Raw genomic sequence first — 14,024 nt, forward strand, 5'->3', positions numbered from 1 at the left:
AATGATCTCCTGTGCCTGAGACGGGAGCAGTGAAGGTTTCCAGAAGAGACACAACACGGTCAGACTTAGGCTTTAGAACATAGCGGAACGTGGCTGAGCATCCCCGGTCACACGTCCTTTCCAAGTGTTGCCCCTGCAGAGGGTTCCAGAGCCTTCCAGGCCCAGTATGCTCCAGGCCCCAGCTGTGTTAGCTCACGGGCTTCTCCTGACTCCCCTCAAAGGAGGGTCTGTCGAGCACCCCCGTCCAGGTGAGAAAGCATTTCTTAGGTGGCCATTTTTAAACCTTCTTGGTCTTTGGAAGCCCAGGCCCACCAGAGCTTTTTCTGCCGAGTGGCCAGTGCCCAGAGCCCTTCACTTTTAAGTGGCCATCAACCTGGCCGGGTCGGTGCTTAGAGCTGCCCAGGACACACTCGGCAATTGTCACCCCGTCCATTTCCAGGGGTTTGTGCTTTGTGAAACCTACAAACTTCAGGATTTTATTTTTAGCCCCCTTCCATCCGGACACCTCAGTCTGGCCCCTCCGTTCCCGCCCACTCTGCGCAGCCCTTCATGTGCTCTTGTGGAGCGGGGTTTGCACACTTGGCCGCAAACATGGGCTTGACCGCCTTCCAGGTCCACCAGAACATGAGCAGTCCCGGGGGGACACCAAGGCTTCTTCTCTCTGCCCCCGGCACCCAGCACGCACAGGGCACCAGGCAGATGCTCCCTTCATATTTGCAGACTAGGAGGATGAACACGCAGACCAGCGCTCATCCAGGGGAAAAGGGTTACAACGGGTCTGAGTGATGGAGGGGCATGAAGCCGACCGGGAGGGCAGGGGAGGCCATTTCCAGCAAATGCCCACAGGAAGACAAGTCCAGACGCACCGGGAGCCCGCGAGTCACCCCTCGGCCGCAATAGAAGACGCAGGTGGGGGGTGGCTCTGGGTGTTACAGCAGGACCCTGGAGGAGTCTGAGAATTCCCAGGGGCTGGGGTGTGGTCCTGTGAAATGACAAAATCCAGGTGCTCTGGAATAGGAATCTAGCACAGGAATCGATGGAAGGACAAGAATCAGAAAGCAAGGAGATCTGTTGGGAGTTCTGTGTCATAGACCACAGGAGTGTCTAATACCGACGACAGGAAGGAAGGCTTGGACAGAGGGGACAGAGGGCTCTATGGGCCTTCAGTTCGGGCCAGAAGGTGCCCAGCTTTGGTTTCTTTCCTGCATCTACAAGTACAGTTAATAGTAGGGACAGCACCTGTAATTGTGGGAGCTGAGCAAGAACCCTGAGGATGCTCGGGTCCTAGAAGTTACCTGCAGAGGTGTTCCCAACGAGGTATCCTCGCAGAAGCTGCTCAGTGTGACTAGGAGAAGAGATAGGGTGGCTCTGGGGTTTAAGGACTGGAGGAGAACTGTGTATATCACGGTGGGAACTGTGACCCGTGTGTCCCCAAGTCCCTCAAACTCCAGCCCACCTTCCCTGAGTATGCATCGAGCATAGCCCAAGCCCACCTGCAGCTCAGAAAACACAGCTGCCCAGAGTCCCCGGCATTTGCCTCAGGGACAATCCCAGGGAAGGCGGACCTGTCCCACTGAGCCGGACAGGCTGTCCTCTTTGTAGATGGCTGTCCTGGGTACTCTGCCAGCCACCTCTTCGTGCCTCTTTGCTGCCCTGCTCTCCCTACACACGCCCCCCCACATGCCCCAGGATCCAAAGGACCCTCATCCCACTCCCAGCCTCCCCCACCTCCATTATAAGGGCCTATACCCCTTCCTACATGTGGGGTTTCCTCATCTTGCCCTCAGACCCGGGAAATCGAGCCCCTCTTCCCACAGGCTTGGGGTTCCCTCACCCTGTCCTCAACCCTCCAGAATTCAGGCCCCCTTTCCCCACAGACTTGGGGTTCCCTCACCCTGTCCTCAACCCTCCAGAATTCAGGCCCCCTTTCCCCACAGACTTGGGGTTCACTCACCCTTTCCTCAACCCCCCCAGAATTCAGGCCCCCTCTTCCCCACAGCCCCAGAAGTAGACTCTCTTCCCCCTGGGACCAAGGCCCACTTCCCATTTCCCACCCTGAGTGAGCAACAGTAGGAACATCCATTTTCTTAAAAGAACATTCCATCCCACCCCCAGGTGGGGCCCCATGGCTTTGGCAAGGCTGCCATAGAATCATCTCCCGAAGCCCAGTTCCCTCGGCTATCCCAGTCCCCTTGTCCTCACGGGCCGTCCCCCACCCCACCTGCACGGGGCCAGGAGCAGACCCCGCAGATCCCACCTCCCCCAGAACTTGTCGTCTCAGTGCCTGGGCAGGAAGGCATCCCATAAGAACAGATACTCATGAGAAAGAGTCCAATCTAAATGCATATGGGAGGGAGAAAGGCAGCTGCTTTCTGGAAAGGGTTTCCTCTGGGCAGACCCTAATCTTCATTACTAATCAGGAAGGACTGGGACTTGGAGCCTCCCTCTGATGAAAATCTCCCCCAAATGATGGCCGACACTCACCTAACATCTGTGTTACTAAAAAAATCCCAGGTCTCCGCTGACTGGAAGGAGCCTTCCCAAAGACAAATTCTACTTTCTTCCCTAAAATACTCATGGGCTACTGAGACTTGGAGTCTTCTTCTTCTTCTTTATTTTCTGCTTCCACAATTTTAATATGTCTAGTGACAGGAGAATATTGCTAGAAAGTTCTAAAGTGCAGGTTATCCCCACCGAGGTATCAGTACAGAGAAAGGAAAGAGGGAAGACCAGATTCTGAAGACAAAGGGGACATTTTCTGCTCCAGGCATGTTGGATTCAAGGTAACATCCAGAGGGGACATGGAGCATCCAAGAGGCAGGACTAAGGTGTGGGGAGGGCTGGGGGCCTGAGATTTGGGGATCAACTTTCCAGAAGCCAGAATTCAAGCCCTGGCATGGATGCGTTCCTCTGCATTTAGGGAGGGAGTTTGAAATGTCTTAATTTCCTAAGAGGGAGGATAAGGAGCACTTCAGTTAAAGGATCTTGAGGCTTGATCCTCAAAGAAAGCCAGAAATGGGGTGCCTGGGTGGCTCATTTGGTTAAGTGACTGCCTTCGGCTCAGGTCATGATCCTGGAGTCCCAGGATTGAGTCCCGCATCTGGTTCCCTGCTCAGTGGGAAGTCTGCTTCTCCCTCTGACCCTACCCCCTCTCATGCTCTCTCTCTCTCTCTCATTCTCTCTCTCTCAAATAAATAAATAAAATCTTAAAAAAAAAAGAAAGAAAGAAGAAAACCAGAAATGCCTTACTGTCTGAACACGAGGTCTTGAGTAGTTCAAGTTGATATATGCAGATATACATTGAAAAATGGGCCTTGGAGCTGCCAGTGAAGATTAGGAAAAGTGCATTACTCAACTCTGGACCCCGCATGAGTCAAATTTTTCCTAGCTCACTGTTTGTTCAGTGGGGTCCACATTAATGGATTCTTGGCCATGGATCCTTCAGAGCCAAAATTCAGAAGGAGGCATTTAAGGAAAGCTGCTGCAAACCTCAGGCATGCAGGACCCCGTGGCAAATGGGGCTGTCATCACTCAATGTCCACTGAGGCTCATGGGGACTCAGAAGGAGGCCAGGATGCAACATACCGCTCCTGGGCAGTCATCGGCCTCCGCAGATGTCACCAACGAAAGGAGGGGGATGGGAGCTGAATAATCTCTTGCCAGCCCCAAAATGCAGAGCAGTTTTCCTTTTAAACGTCAGCTAGCTTCTTTCATTGAAAGACTCACTTTTTTCGGCAATCCCTCCAGAGACCTCATTGGAGAGGAGGTTGTGTAAGTCAAGCCCGTAGCATTTCCCCGGGGCTTCCCAGTGCAGAACACACCTCCGAAGCCTGCTCTTGCCATCAGAAAAGCCAGCTGAAGTTGTGAGCTCTTCCTTTCCTGGGTAAGTAAATGACCACCTTTTTTTTTTTTCCCTTGTGAGAGTGAGCTGTAAGAGGAGATCCACGTCTCTTAGAAAAAAACAACCAAAAAAGCCTCCTTTTACAACTAAATATTGGCAGAATTTTCGGTTTTCTTTAAGTGTGTTTTTTTTGAAACATAATTCTAGATCCGTTTAAGATACTGTATTCGTGCCTGCGTAGGGGTTGAGTTGCTTTTCCAGAAGAAAAGGAGGAGAGCGTCTGGACTAGCCTGGGAAGTTTCCAGAAGCTCTTACTTTATATCAAGGCCACGGGAAACATGTAGAGGCTGGATACAGCCTCCAAAGGGCTCCGTGTGGACCCTGACCAGTTTCTATCTACAAATTTTGATTGATAAAAATCAGAATTGATCTCCCCAGGATGGCTTACCAGATTTCAGAGGGCCAATAACTGGCTGGGTTATTTGGCTTGACAATAGCTTCTTATTATTTGACTAAGTTGAGATTCTTTAATCTCTGTGTCTGTATTTCAAATGCCCTTATCACCATCTCACTGTTGGAATTGGGATGAATTCCAGGAAGCCTCCTTGTAAGACAGTGGTCTCCCGAGTCGCAATGCCAATGTTAAAATGTGCAGAACTCAGAAAATAGCACATGGAAATTGCAGACTCGTCTTCTCTGGTAGACCTGCCCAATGTCACCTCTAAGTTTTTAACAAATAAGATCAAGTATTACTAAAAATACAGTGCTGTTTATTGAGCACCTACTATGTGCTGGGCAAATATCAGAGCTACAACTAAGAACTGGTGAAGGAAGGTCTCTCCTTTCTGTCCAGCTTAATATAAACACAGACAGCAGGTGGCAAAGACAAACCCTTTAAAAATAAGCCCAGCTTGGGGCGCCTGTGTGGCGCAGTCGGTTAAGCCTCCAGCTCTTGGCTTCAGCTCAGGTCATGATCTCAGGGTTCTGGGATGGAACCCTGAGTCAGTCTCCATGCGCAGTACAGAGTCGGCTTGAGATTCTCTCCACCCCCCCCCCAGCCCTCCCGTTCACGCTCTCTCTCGAATAAATAAATAAGCCTTAAAAAAAAAAAAAAGTAATAAACCTAGCTTGAGCAGACACAGGCTATGGGAGGAAGGGCAGTGTGTGCTGAACCAACAGATTCGAGCTGAAGTCAGAGGTCTCTGCACGTGGCTTGCGAAGCAGTCCCTGATTTTCTGGGCAGGGGGAAGCCTTGCCCCCTGGATGAGTTTCCTATGGCTGCTGTAATAAATTAGCACAAACCTAGTGGCTTAAAACGACACAGATTTATTGTTGTACCATTCTGGAAGTCAGATGTTCAACATCAGTCAAACTGGGCCAAAGTCAAGGTGTTGGCAGGGCTGTGTTCCTTCTGGAGGCTCCAGGGAGAATCTGTTCCTTGCATCCTCCACCTTCGAGAGGCTGCCTATGTCTCTTGGCTCATGGCCCCTTCCTCCGTCTTCAAAGGCCCCGGTGTCATGTCTTTGCCTCAGTTTGTTCATCTGTACCATGGGCACAGCTCCACGACTGCTCATGCAGCCGTGTTGTCAGGATCAAGTTCCTGAGAGCCCAGCGGAGTCTCGGACCCTCTGCAGATGACAGGTGTGGCTGATGTTGAAGGCTCAGACCCGGGCATCTGGGTCTCCATCCAGCCCCAGCGTCGGGGAGGACTGGGGCCAAGACAGAGCTGTCATGTGGGTTTTCCTTGGCGGATAGAACTTGGTCACCACGTGCAGAGAAGGGCACAGGAAGGCGTGGCGTGAGGCCCCATGACAGTCTCAGGATGCAGCTCCGCAGCCGTGTACGGAGTACAACAGGGTGCTGGGGGGGCCCCTGGGCATCTGAGAAATCAGGTTTGCTGGGGATACCAGCTTCCTGCGGCTGCCGAAATGAATCCCCACCAACAGCGTGGTTTTAAACAACCAAATGGCCATATTATAGCAGTGGAGTTATAAAGCAGTTCTTGTCCAAAGCTATTTCCCAAAAAATGATGTATTTAACTCTCTCTATATACACACACACCCCAACAGATTGGCCATATTGTAGTGATGGAGTTATAAAGTAGTTCTAGTCAAAAAATTGTTTTCAAAAATAGTTATGTCTTTAAGTACATATATACACCCACACACATTAAGGCAAAATAAAAGTTTTTATGTTACTGAGCTGAACATTGAAAAAGAACATAAGCAAAATAAACTGGTTTGGTACATATCCACGGGCTATAATCCGTGCCTGACTTGGGTATGTCCTTGGCATTTTCCTGGAGAATGAATTTTTCTTTCCTCTTGGTCTTACTACTTTTAATTGTTCCATATACTTGCTGAAATATTTGCCTTCAAATTTTACAGTTAGTAAATTTAAATTAGCACCTTCAATTGACCCTTCTCTTAGACTAGAACGTATTTATGTAAGAAAATGTGGCTGGGGCAGGTGCTCAAGTGCCTGATACGCTCTGAGCAAGCTCTGCAGAGTGGGGGCTATTCTCAAGTCCGACTCTTTGCATATAAAATGATGTAAATATTTTAGCCCAGATAAAGGTGGTGCCTTTATGCCTTAGTTCAAAGTGGCTTTCTTCAACAAATATTTTTACTAGATTCAACTCTACAAATAAGTAGTAGTTACAATTTTTGAACTCTTTGTCAAGCTTAGATGCTGTGAATGGTAGGTGTTCTCAATTTTGTCCCATTTCTGTACAGAACATGAACTTACTCAACTGAAAAGATTCTTCCCACAAACAGGTATTCCAAAGTTCACTACAGAATTTTAAAATTAAATCTTGTGTGCCACTGAGCTCTCATTCTCTGATTTAATCATTTCTTCCCTTTTGCAACACATTTCCTTTATTGTCTGCAAAATAGCTTCGTTTTCTACCATTACAATCTGCTAGACACGCAAAAGGGGATGTTTTGGTGCTCTGTTCTTTGAACACCTTGATTAAAGATTTCCAGTGGATTCGGAACAAAATTCAAAAAATGTAGAGCTCTCTTTTAACAAACAGCTTAGTAACACTTTCAGGCATTTAGCCTCAAGGTCTTATAAAATTGATTGATGATGGGCAACAAAGAAAAGAAATGCATGCTGAAGGGTTTGTTGTTGTTGTTGTTTTAATTCACCATCAACTTCACTACAAAAACCTTGTGGTTCAATAACGCTGCGTACGTCTTTAAATTTTCTTAATTTTGTCACCTATCATCTCCATATCAATTGGTAGACTACTGAAACATATTTGCATGAAATTATAAACTGTGTTTGCACTGTGGCCTGTTCAAAGTACATTTCTATTTCGTTGGTCTCTTATTTAGTAAGAATGTAACTGTTACCAGGACACCATGCCCCAGCAAAATCTGTCTTTGTATTACCATCACAAAAATATAACTCTATTTCCAATGTAAACAATTTAAACTGAATTTAGAATAGCATTTCCCAGAAGTCCGTTGTTCCGTTCAGCCAGACTGAACTTCCAGAAGCTTGGTTTTGGGTCCGTGAATTGGATCGTGATTGGCACAGACTGATCTTTCTAGTGGGAGAATCTGAAGATACTGGTATCAAACTGGCACCAAGAACTCCCCGTCTGTAGTGTTCTTACAAAACTGCCCCATAATCAGCCACCACCTCCGCTGTTGTCTGTGTAGGAGAAAAACTGGAACCAAAAATCAGCTGAATTAATTTGCAGAACAGCTGCTTGGTCTAAGTTGAAAAGCCATGCTTCCATGGGTGCAAGCGGTGTCTTAGGGCAGATCTTTTAAAAGTACCAACTTCTAAAGTGGCAGCTTCTGTGTCTTAGGCATTCTTGGGGTCAGTGAAATCGCTACAGCCCCCACAGTGATGTGAACATCAGCAAACATTCTGTGCAACTTGCACATTTCATCACCAACTTCCTGGAGAAACAGAAGCTCACTACTAAAATTTTCATTGCTTTCAATTTTTAGCTCATCACTGCAAGAAAGGGTGTATTGCAAAATTTAAAAGTATTTCCAGGGGGCGCCTGGCTGGCTCAGTCGGTAGAGCATGCAACTCTTGATCTCAGGGTCGTGAGTTTGAGCCCCACGTTGGGCGTGGAGCCTACGTAAAAAAGAATTAAAAAAAAAAAAAGTATTTCCAAATAACCAAATAAATATTTAGTTGTGGATTTATGCCCTGCAAGAGTTGACAACACAAGAGTATCCTGACTCTTCCGTATGCTCTGGGTCAGAGCTCCTACATGCCACAGAGACTCCACAGCCACCCAACCCGTAATCCCCCGTGTTTCCCACTCACCTGCCCCCTGGTGGCCAAGCACCTTGTTCTCTTCTCTGTCCACTCTCTCCCTTGGTGATTTCATCCAGTTTGTGGCTTTAAACACGAACTAGGTAATCACAACTCCCATTTACGTATCACTATATCAGACCTCGTCACTGCACACCAAACTTGACTATCTAGGTGCCCCCTGGAAATCCCCGCGTGGTGTCCAATGGACATCTCAACCTTGACATGTCCAAGAGTGAACTCCTGATCCCACCCCCACTCAAAAAATCCTGCCCCGTCTTCAGTCCGTGACCTCTATTTCAGTTGACGGCAACTTCATATTTCTTGGCAACATCCAATCCATCCTTTCTCACAACCTGTATCCAATTGAAAATCATGGCAGTACTACTTTCAATATAAATCTAGAAGCTGATTCCATCTTATCATCCCCACTGCTACCACTCCCCAGCTAACACATTTATGCAGTACGTTCATTGTTGTGGGCTCTCTCTTCCCACTAGGCTAGAGGCCCCCTGAGGGCATGGGGTTTTTGCCAGTTGGATTCACTGCTGTGTCCCAAATACCTAGAACAGCACCAGGTACACAGTAGGTGCTCAATAAGTACTAGTTCAGTAGATAAATGCATGGAGGAACTGGTGAATTATATCTCGGTGTGAATAGCACAGTGTGGGTTACCAACAGTGTCAAAACTTGAAGGTCATCGTGTCCTCAGGTAAGGAAAGTCGGGCTCAGAGACACTAAGTGATTGCCCAAGGTCACATGGCCAAACAGACTCTTCAAGATTGGTTCTCTCTTACACAATATCTTCTTTTAGATACTGGGAGGCCGTGCCCAGTTGAAGGAATCTCAAGCATCATCAAGTAATAACAGTAATGATAACAAGAGTTAACATTTATCGAGTGCTTATGAAAAGCCAGGAACCATTTTAAGCACTTTGCATATATGAATTCATCTGGGGTAGGGGGTAAGATTTTTAGGTGTGAAGCCCCAGAAATCCCGCAGTGCAGACAGCTGCTCGCTGTGTGAATGGGACCACATGGGTCCCCTGAGCCGGCTGTGGCCAGCTTTGCTGGCAGGTGCCCACAAACCCACAAGTACAGGATATGGTCCCTTCTTTTCTGTGGGGTTCCAGAGGGCTGGGAGGCACAGTCGGCTTCCTTCCCATCACATCCCTCTCCCCCTGAAACTCAGCGTGGGCATGTGGGAGGCAAGCCAGCTGTGTGGCTAGGGGTCAGCGCAGACTGAGGTCTCCCAGGACAGGTTGTTAACATCGGAGCCTGGCTTCCTCATCTACCAAGTGGGGACAAAACGTGCAGTAGGGTCGAGTAGACAGAGGCTCAGGCTCTGGAATCAGACGGTCCAGGTCAGTGTGACTACGGAGGAGTGATCGGTCCCTTGGCACTCCATTTTCTGAGCACTCAAATGGAGAGGACAATCCTCCTGCCCCCACAGAGCTGTTGGGAAAATTAAATGAAAAAATATTTAAGGGGCGCCTGGGTGGCTCAGTCGTTAAGCGTCTGCCTTCGGCTCAGGTCATGATCCCAGGGTCCTGGGATCGAGCCCGGCATCGGGCTCCCTGCTCTGTGGGAAGCCTGCTTCTCCCTCTCCCACTCCCCCTGCTTGTGTTCCCTCTCTCGCTGTCTCTCTCTGTCAAATAAATAAATAAAAATCTTTAAAAAAAAAAAAATTAAATGTGAAAGTCTTAGAATGGTGCCTGGAGATAGAGATCATTTCATCAGTGTGAGCTGCTATTCTTTTACTACTTGTATTTTTCAAGCCCAGCTTGAGAACCTCCTCGTTCTGGAAACCTCCCACCATCGCCCCCACGTCGTCCACCCTGCTGGTCTCGACCCCCATGGGTGGGCATCCCCACTGGCTGCACCTCTTTCTAGCCCTTCTTGATTCTTTCTTAGGTCGTCGACCACTGTCTCCATGTCTGCATCCCCTCTAGGCAGTGAGCGCCTGCAGGTTGGGGGCTGTGTCCTGTTCCCTGATCTCCGGCACCTGGCAAAGTGCTGCCACAAGGGGGGTGCTCATTAAATGTTTGCCAAAACTGTTAACAATAATAATGCGGTTGGTTTTTAAGATTTTATTTATTTATTTGCACGCACATGTGCCTGAGAGAGAGAGAGGGGGAGAGAGAGGGAACACAAGCGGGGGGAGTGGGAGAGGGAGAAGGAGGCTTCCCGCTGAGCAGGGAGCCCGATGCGGGGCTCGATCCCAGGACCCTGAGATCATGACCTGAGCTAAAGGCAGACGCTTAACGGACTGAGCCACCCAGGCGCCCCGATAACGTGGTTGTTAATAAGACTAATCAGCCCCTTCCGTTGAGCGCTTCCTCCGGACGGGGCAACCACGCCAAGCGCTCCATAGATCCTATGGCCAGTCCTGGCCACAACCCCACTAGAGGGATACCATTAGCTCCGACTTCCAAAAAGGAAAATAAAAGTCAGTGGGTCTCAGTGGCCCACACCAAGCGGTTGCGCCAGGGTTCGGACCCGGTTTTCAAAGCCCTAGTCCTTTCCTCTATACCAGGGGTTGGCCAACCTTTCCTCAAGGGGACCAGACGGCAAATACTGGCAGTTTTGCACGCCACGCAGCCTTTGTCGCTGCCACACAAAAGCAGCCTCGGACAATACGTAGATGAACAGGTGTGGCCGTGTGCCAAGAAAACTCGATTTTCCAAAGCCGCGGGGCGGGTCGCCGCGGGCGGCCCCCCCCTGACGCTGCGTCCGTTCAGTGCAGGTCCCTGTGGATGGCGGCCCGGACCCTCCTGCAGTTCCTGCCGCTGAACCGGACGCAGCTCTCGCCCCCCAATGCCACGTCCTGTGACGGCGCTCAAGAGGCCTGGGCCGCGGTGCCCAGGGTGTTACCGACCTTCATCATCGTCATCTGCGTCTGCGGCCTGCTGGGCAACCTCTTCGTGCTGGCGGTCCTCCTCCTGCCCCGGCGGCGCCTGAGCGTGGCGGAAATCTACCTGGCCAACCTGGCCGCCTCCGACCTGGTCTTTGTCTCGGGCCTGCCCTTCTGGGCGGAGAACGTCGCCCGCCAGTTCCGCTGGGCCTTCGGAGGCCCCCTGTGCCGCCTGGTCAACGGAGTCATCAAGGCCAATCTGTTCGTCAGCATCTTCCTGGTGGCGGCCATCAGCCGGGACCGCTACGGCGCGCTGGTGCACCCGGTGGCCAGCCGGCGGCGGCGGCGGCGGCGGCGGGCCCGGGCCACCTGCCTGCTCATCTGGACGCTGGGCGGCGCCCTGAGCGTCCCCACCTTCCTGTTCCGCTCCACCGTGGCCGTGCCGCCGCTCAACGACTCCTGCGCCTGCGTGCTGCTGCTGCCGGCCGGCGCCGCCTGGCCCTGGCTGCGGATGGCGGAGCTGAACGTGCTGGGCTTCCTGCTGCCGCTGGCCGTCATCGTCTTCTTCAACGGCCACATCCTGGCCTCGCTGCGCGGGCGGCCGGGGCTCCGCGGGGCGCGGGCCGGGGGCCGCACGGGGGGCAAGGCCGCGGCGCTCATCCTCGCGCTCGTGGCCGCCTTCCTGGTGTGCTGGACCCCCTTCCACTTCTTCGCCTTCCTGGAGTTCCTGTACCAGGTGCGGGCCGTGCGAGGCTGCTTCTGGGAGGATTTCATCGACCTGGGGCTGCAGTATGCCAACTTCTTCGCTTTCATCAACAGCTGCCTGGACCCGGTGATTTACGTCTTCGTGGGCCGGCTTTTCAGGACCAAGGCCTGGGAACTTTGTCAGCAATGCACCGCTCGAAGTCCTGCTCCAGGGTCCTTGCCCCACAGGACAGACGTTCTCCAACATTTCTGGCAGAGGTAACACAGCAGGGAGTCACGAAGCTTGGCTTCCTCATCAGTGATTCGGACATAATAGATGCTGTTGGAGTGGGCTCCAGAATGAGCTCCCCACCCGCCCCCGCCCCCCAGATGGCCAGGACCTCGTCCCTGGAAACTGTTGGGTGTTTTTTATGGTACGAGGACTTTGCAGATGTGACTAAGCTAAGGGTCTTGAGATGGGGAGATGATCCTGGATTATCTGAGTGGGTCCAGTGTCATCACAAAGGTCCTGATAGAAGAGAAGCGGCCAGAGAAGGCCATGGGACAGCAGAAGCAGGACTGAATCTGGGAGCCCGGAGCCAGGGGCTGCTGGCGCCCCCTAGGGGCTGGAAAAGGGCCAGAGACGGATTCTCCCCTCAAGCCTCCAGAGGAAGCCGGCCCTGCAGACGTTTGGACTTGAGCCCACTGAGACGGACTTCAGAGGTCTGGCCTCCAGAAAGAGTAGACAATAAAGTCGTGTTGTTTTAAGTCACCGAGTTTGGGCTAATTTGTTCCAGCAGCCACGGGAAACTTCCAGTAAGGGTCTCTGCCCACGTTGCCACGTGCCCATCCAAAAGGTTCTAGGCTAACAGCTAGGCATACAGAGATGATAGAGCTAGGGATCCCATCCACGAGGAACTTGCATAAATCATTAGAATATAAAAAAAAAAAAGAAAACAAGAAATCGCAGAAGCACACCCCGTATCCAGCACCCTGAGTGTTCAGAGGGAAAAGGGCTGTCAGGAGAGGCATGCTGAAGCGAGTCAACGGGGAGCTGAGTTTCAGGAAGGGCAGAATCTGGATGCGTGGAGGGAGGGGAGGGAGACCTGGCAGAGGCATAACCAGGACATGCAGGTGGAACACGGGCACTACGCAGGAAAGAGTATTTATGAAACTGTTAATGCTTCGGTATTCTTCTTGCCACGGGGGACCCAGTGGTGAACCTGGAAAATCTGCCTTCAAGGAGCTCGGAGAGAGTCAGAGAGCAGGGTAACTGCCCCCATCACGTGAGAAGAGGTGTTCTGAGCACAGAGAAGGGCGCCCAGGATGGGCGGCTGGGAGGGGAGGGGTCTGGAGGGTTTCCCGGAGGAAGAGACAGGACCTATAAGCTGAATCCAAAGAACAAGCAGTTGGCCGAACCAAATAGGAAAAAGGTGCGTACCAGAAAGAAGAAACACGCTCCACCCAGAGGCGGGTGGGTTTATAGGCTGGGAGGGAGAAGGATGAAGGAAGGTGAGGTACAAGGCAGTCACAGAGGGTTTGAGGCTTGAGGAGGACAAGACGACCAAGGGCAGGAAGGGAAGCAGGGAGGGCCCGGCTGAAGCTAGAAGGCATTAATCTGTTGTGTGAATTACTCTAGCCATGCTCATCGGGGCCCCAAACAAGCAGGCAGTTGGGTATCTCCAGGGCTGGGGTTTTGCCAGAGGACGGCCATCGTTTAAGGGTGTTGGGAGTACTAGTCCGACTATGGAAACTGGCTGAATTAGAGAAGGAATGAACTTAGGAGGTGAGGGAGACAGAGTGACAGGGATGCGGTTACAGAGCAGGGGCAGTGGGAGCACCTAGGTGCCAGAGCACAAGAATAGGAGGTTGAGGCCACGGAGTAAGAGTGTTTGCACGGAACATTCCATCCCCCGTGTGGCCGTGGCATCAGGCAGCTGGAATCGAGGGAAGGAGAAGGTCATTGGTGACCAGGCAGTCAAGGAATGGAGAGGCGGGGGATGGACAGCCCATAGGGTCCCTGCAGGCAGGCAGGCAGGTGCATTCGAGAAAGGGCAAGGAAGCCAGTGTTCCTGGAGCCTACCGATGGGATCTAAGAGGCCGGCAGGGGCTGGGCCGCCAGACCCTCGCAGAAGGGCGGTGGCCACCCTGCGGTCAGTGCCCCAGCCCCCGGAGAGCAGGGATTTAAGTCAACAAGCTAGGCTCCAGCTGGCCCATGTGTTTAATTTAGATCGCACGGTGTTTAAAAAACTATTTTTGAGCTGGTGACCAATATTTAAATTCCACCTAAGAATCCTGATTTCAGGCTTCCCTTGAGCATCATCGGATCTAGCAACACGGAGCCTGCATTCCTTCCTTAGGC

At 51.3% G+C, this 14,024-nt stretch overlaps 1 protein-coding gene across 1 annotated transcript; it reads left to right on the forward strand.

Moving 5' to 3' along the window:
- Positions 1-3,752: 3,752 nt before the first annotated feature.
- On the forward strand, positions 3,753-12,430 carry BDKRB1 (bradykinin receptor B1). The gene is made up of 2 exons (XM_036104691.2): positions 3,753-3,883; positions 10,871-12,430. Exon 2 carries the CDS (start codon positions 10,881-10,883, stop codon positions 11,943-11,945), a length of 1,065 nt encoding a protein of 354 aa, XP_035960584.2. The 5' UTR covers positions 3,753-3,883; positions 10,871-10,880; the 3' UTR covers positions 11,946-12,430.
- The last annotated feature ends 1,594 nt before the right edge of the window (positions 12,431-14,024 follow it).

This window comes from Halichoerus grypus, chromosome 8, assembly GCF_964656455.1.
Source record: "Halichoerus grypus chromosome 8, mHalGry1.hap1.1, whole genome shotgun sequence".
NCBI classification, from domain to species: Eukaryota; Metazoa; Chordata; class Mammalia; order Carnivora; family Phocidae; genus Halichoerus; species Halichoerus grypus.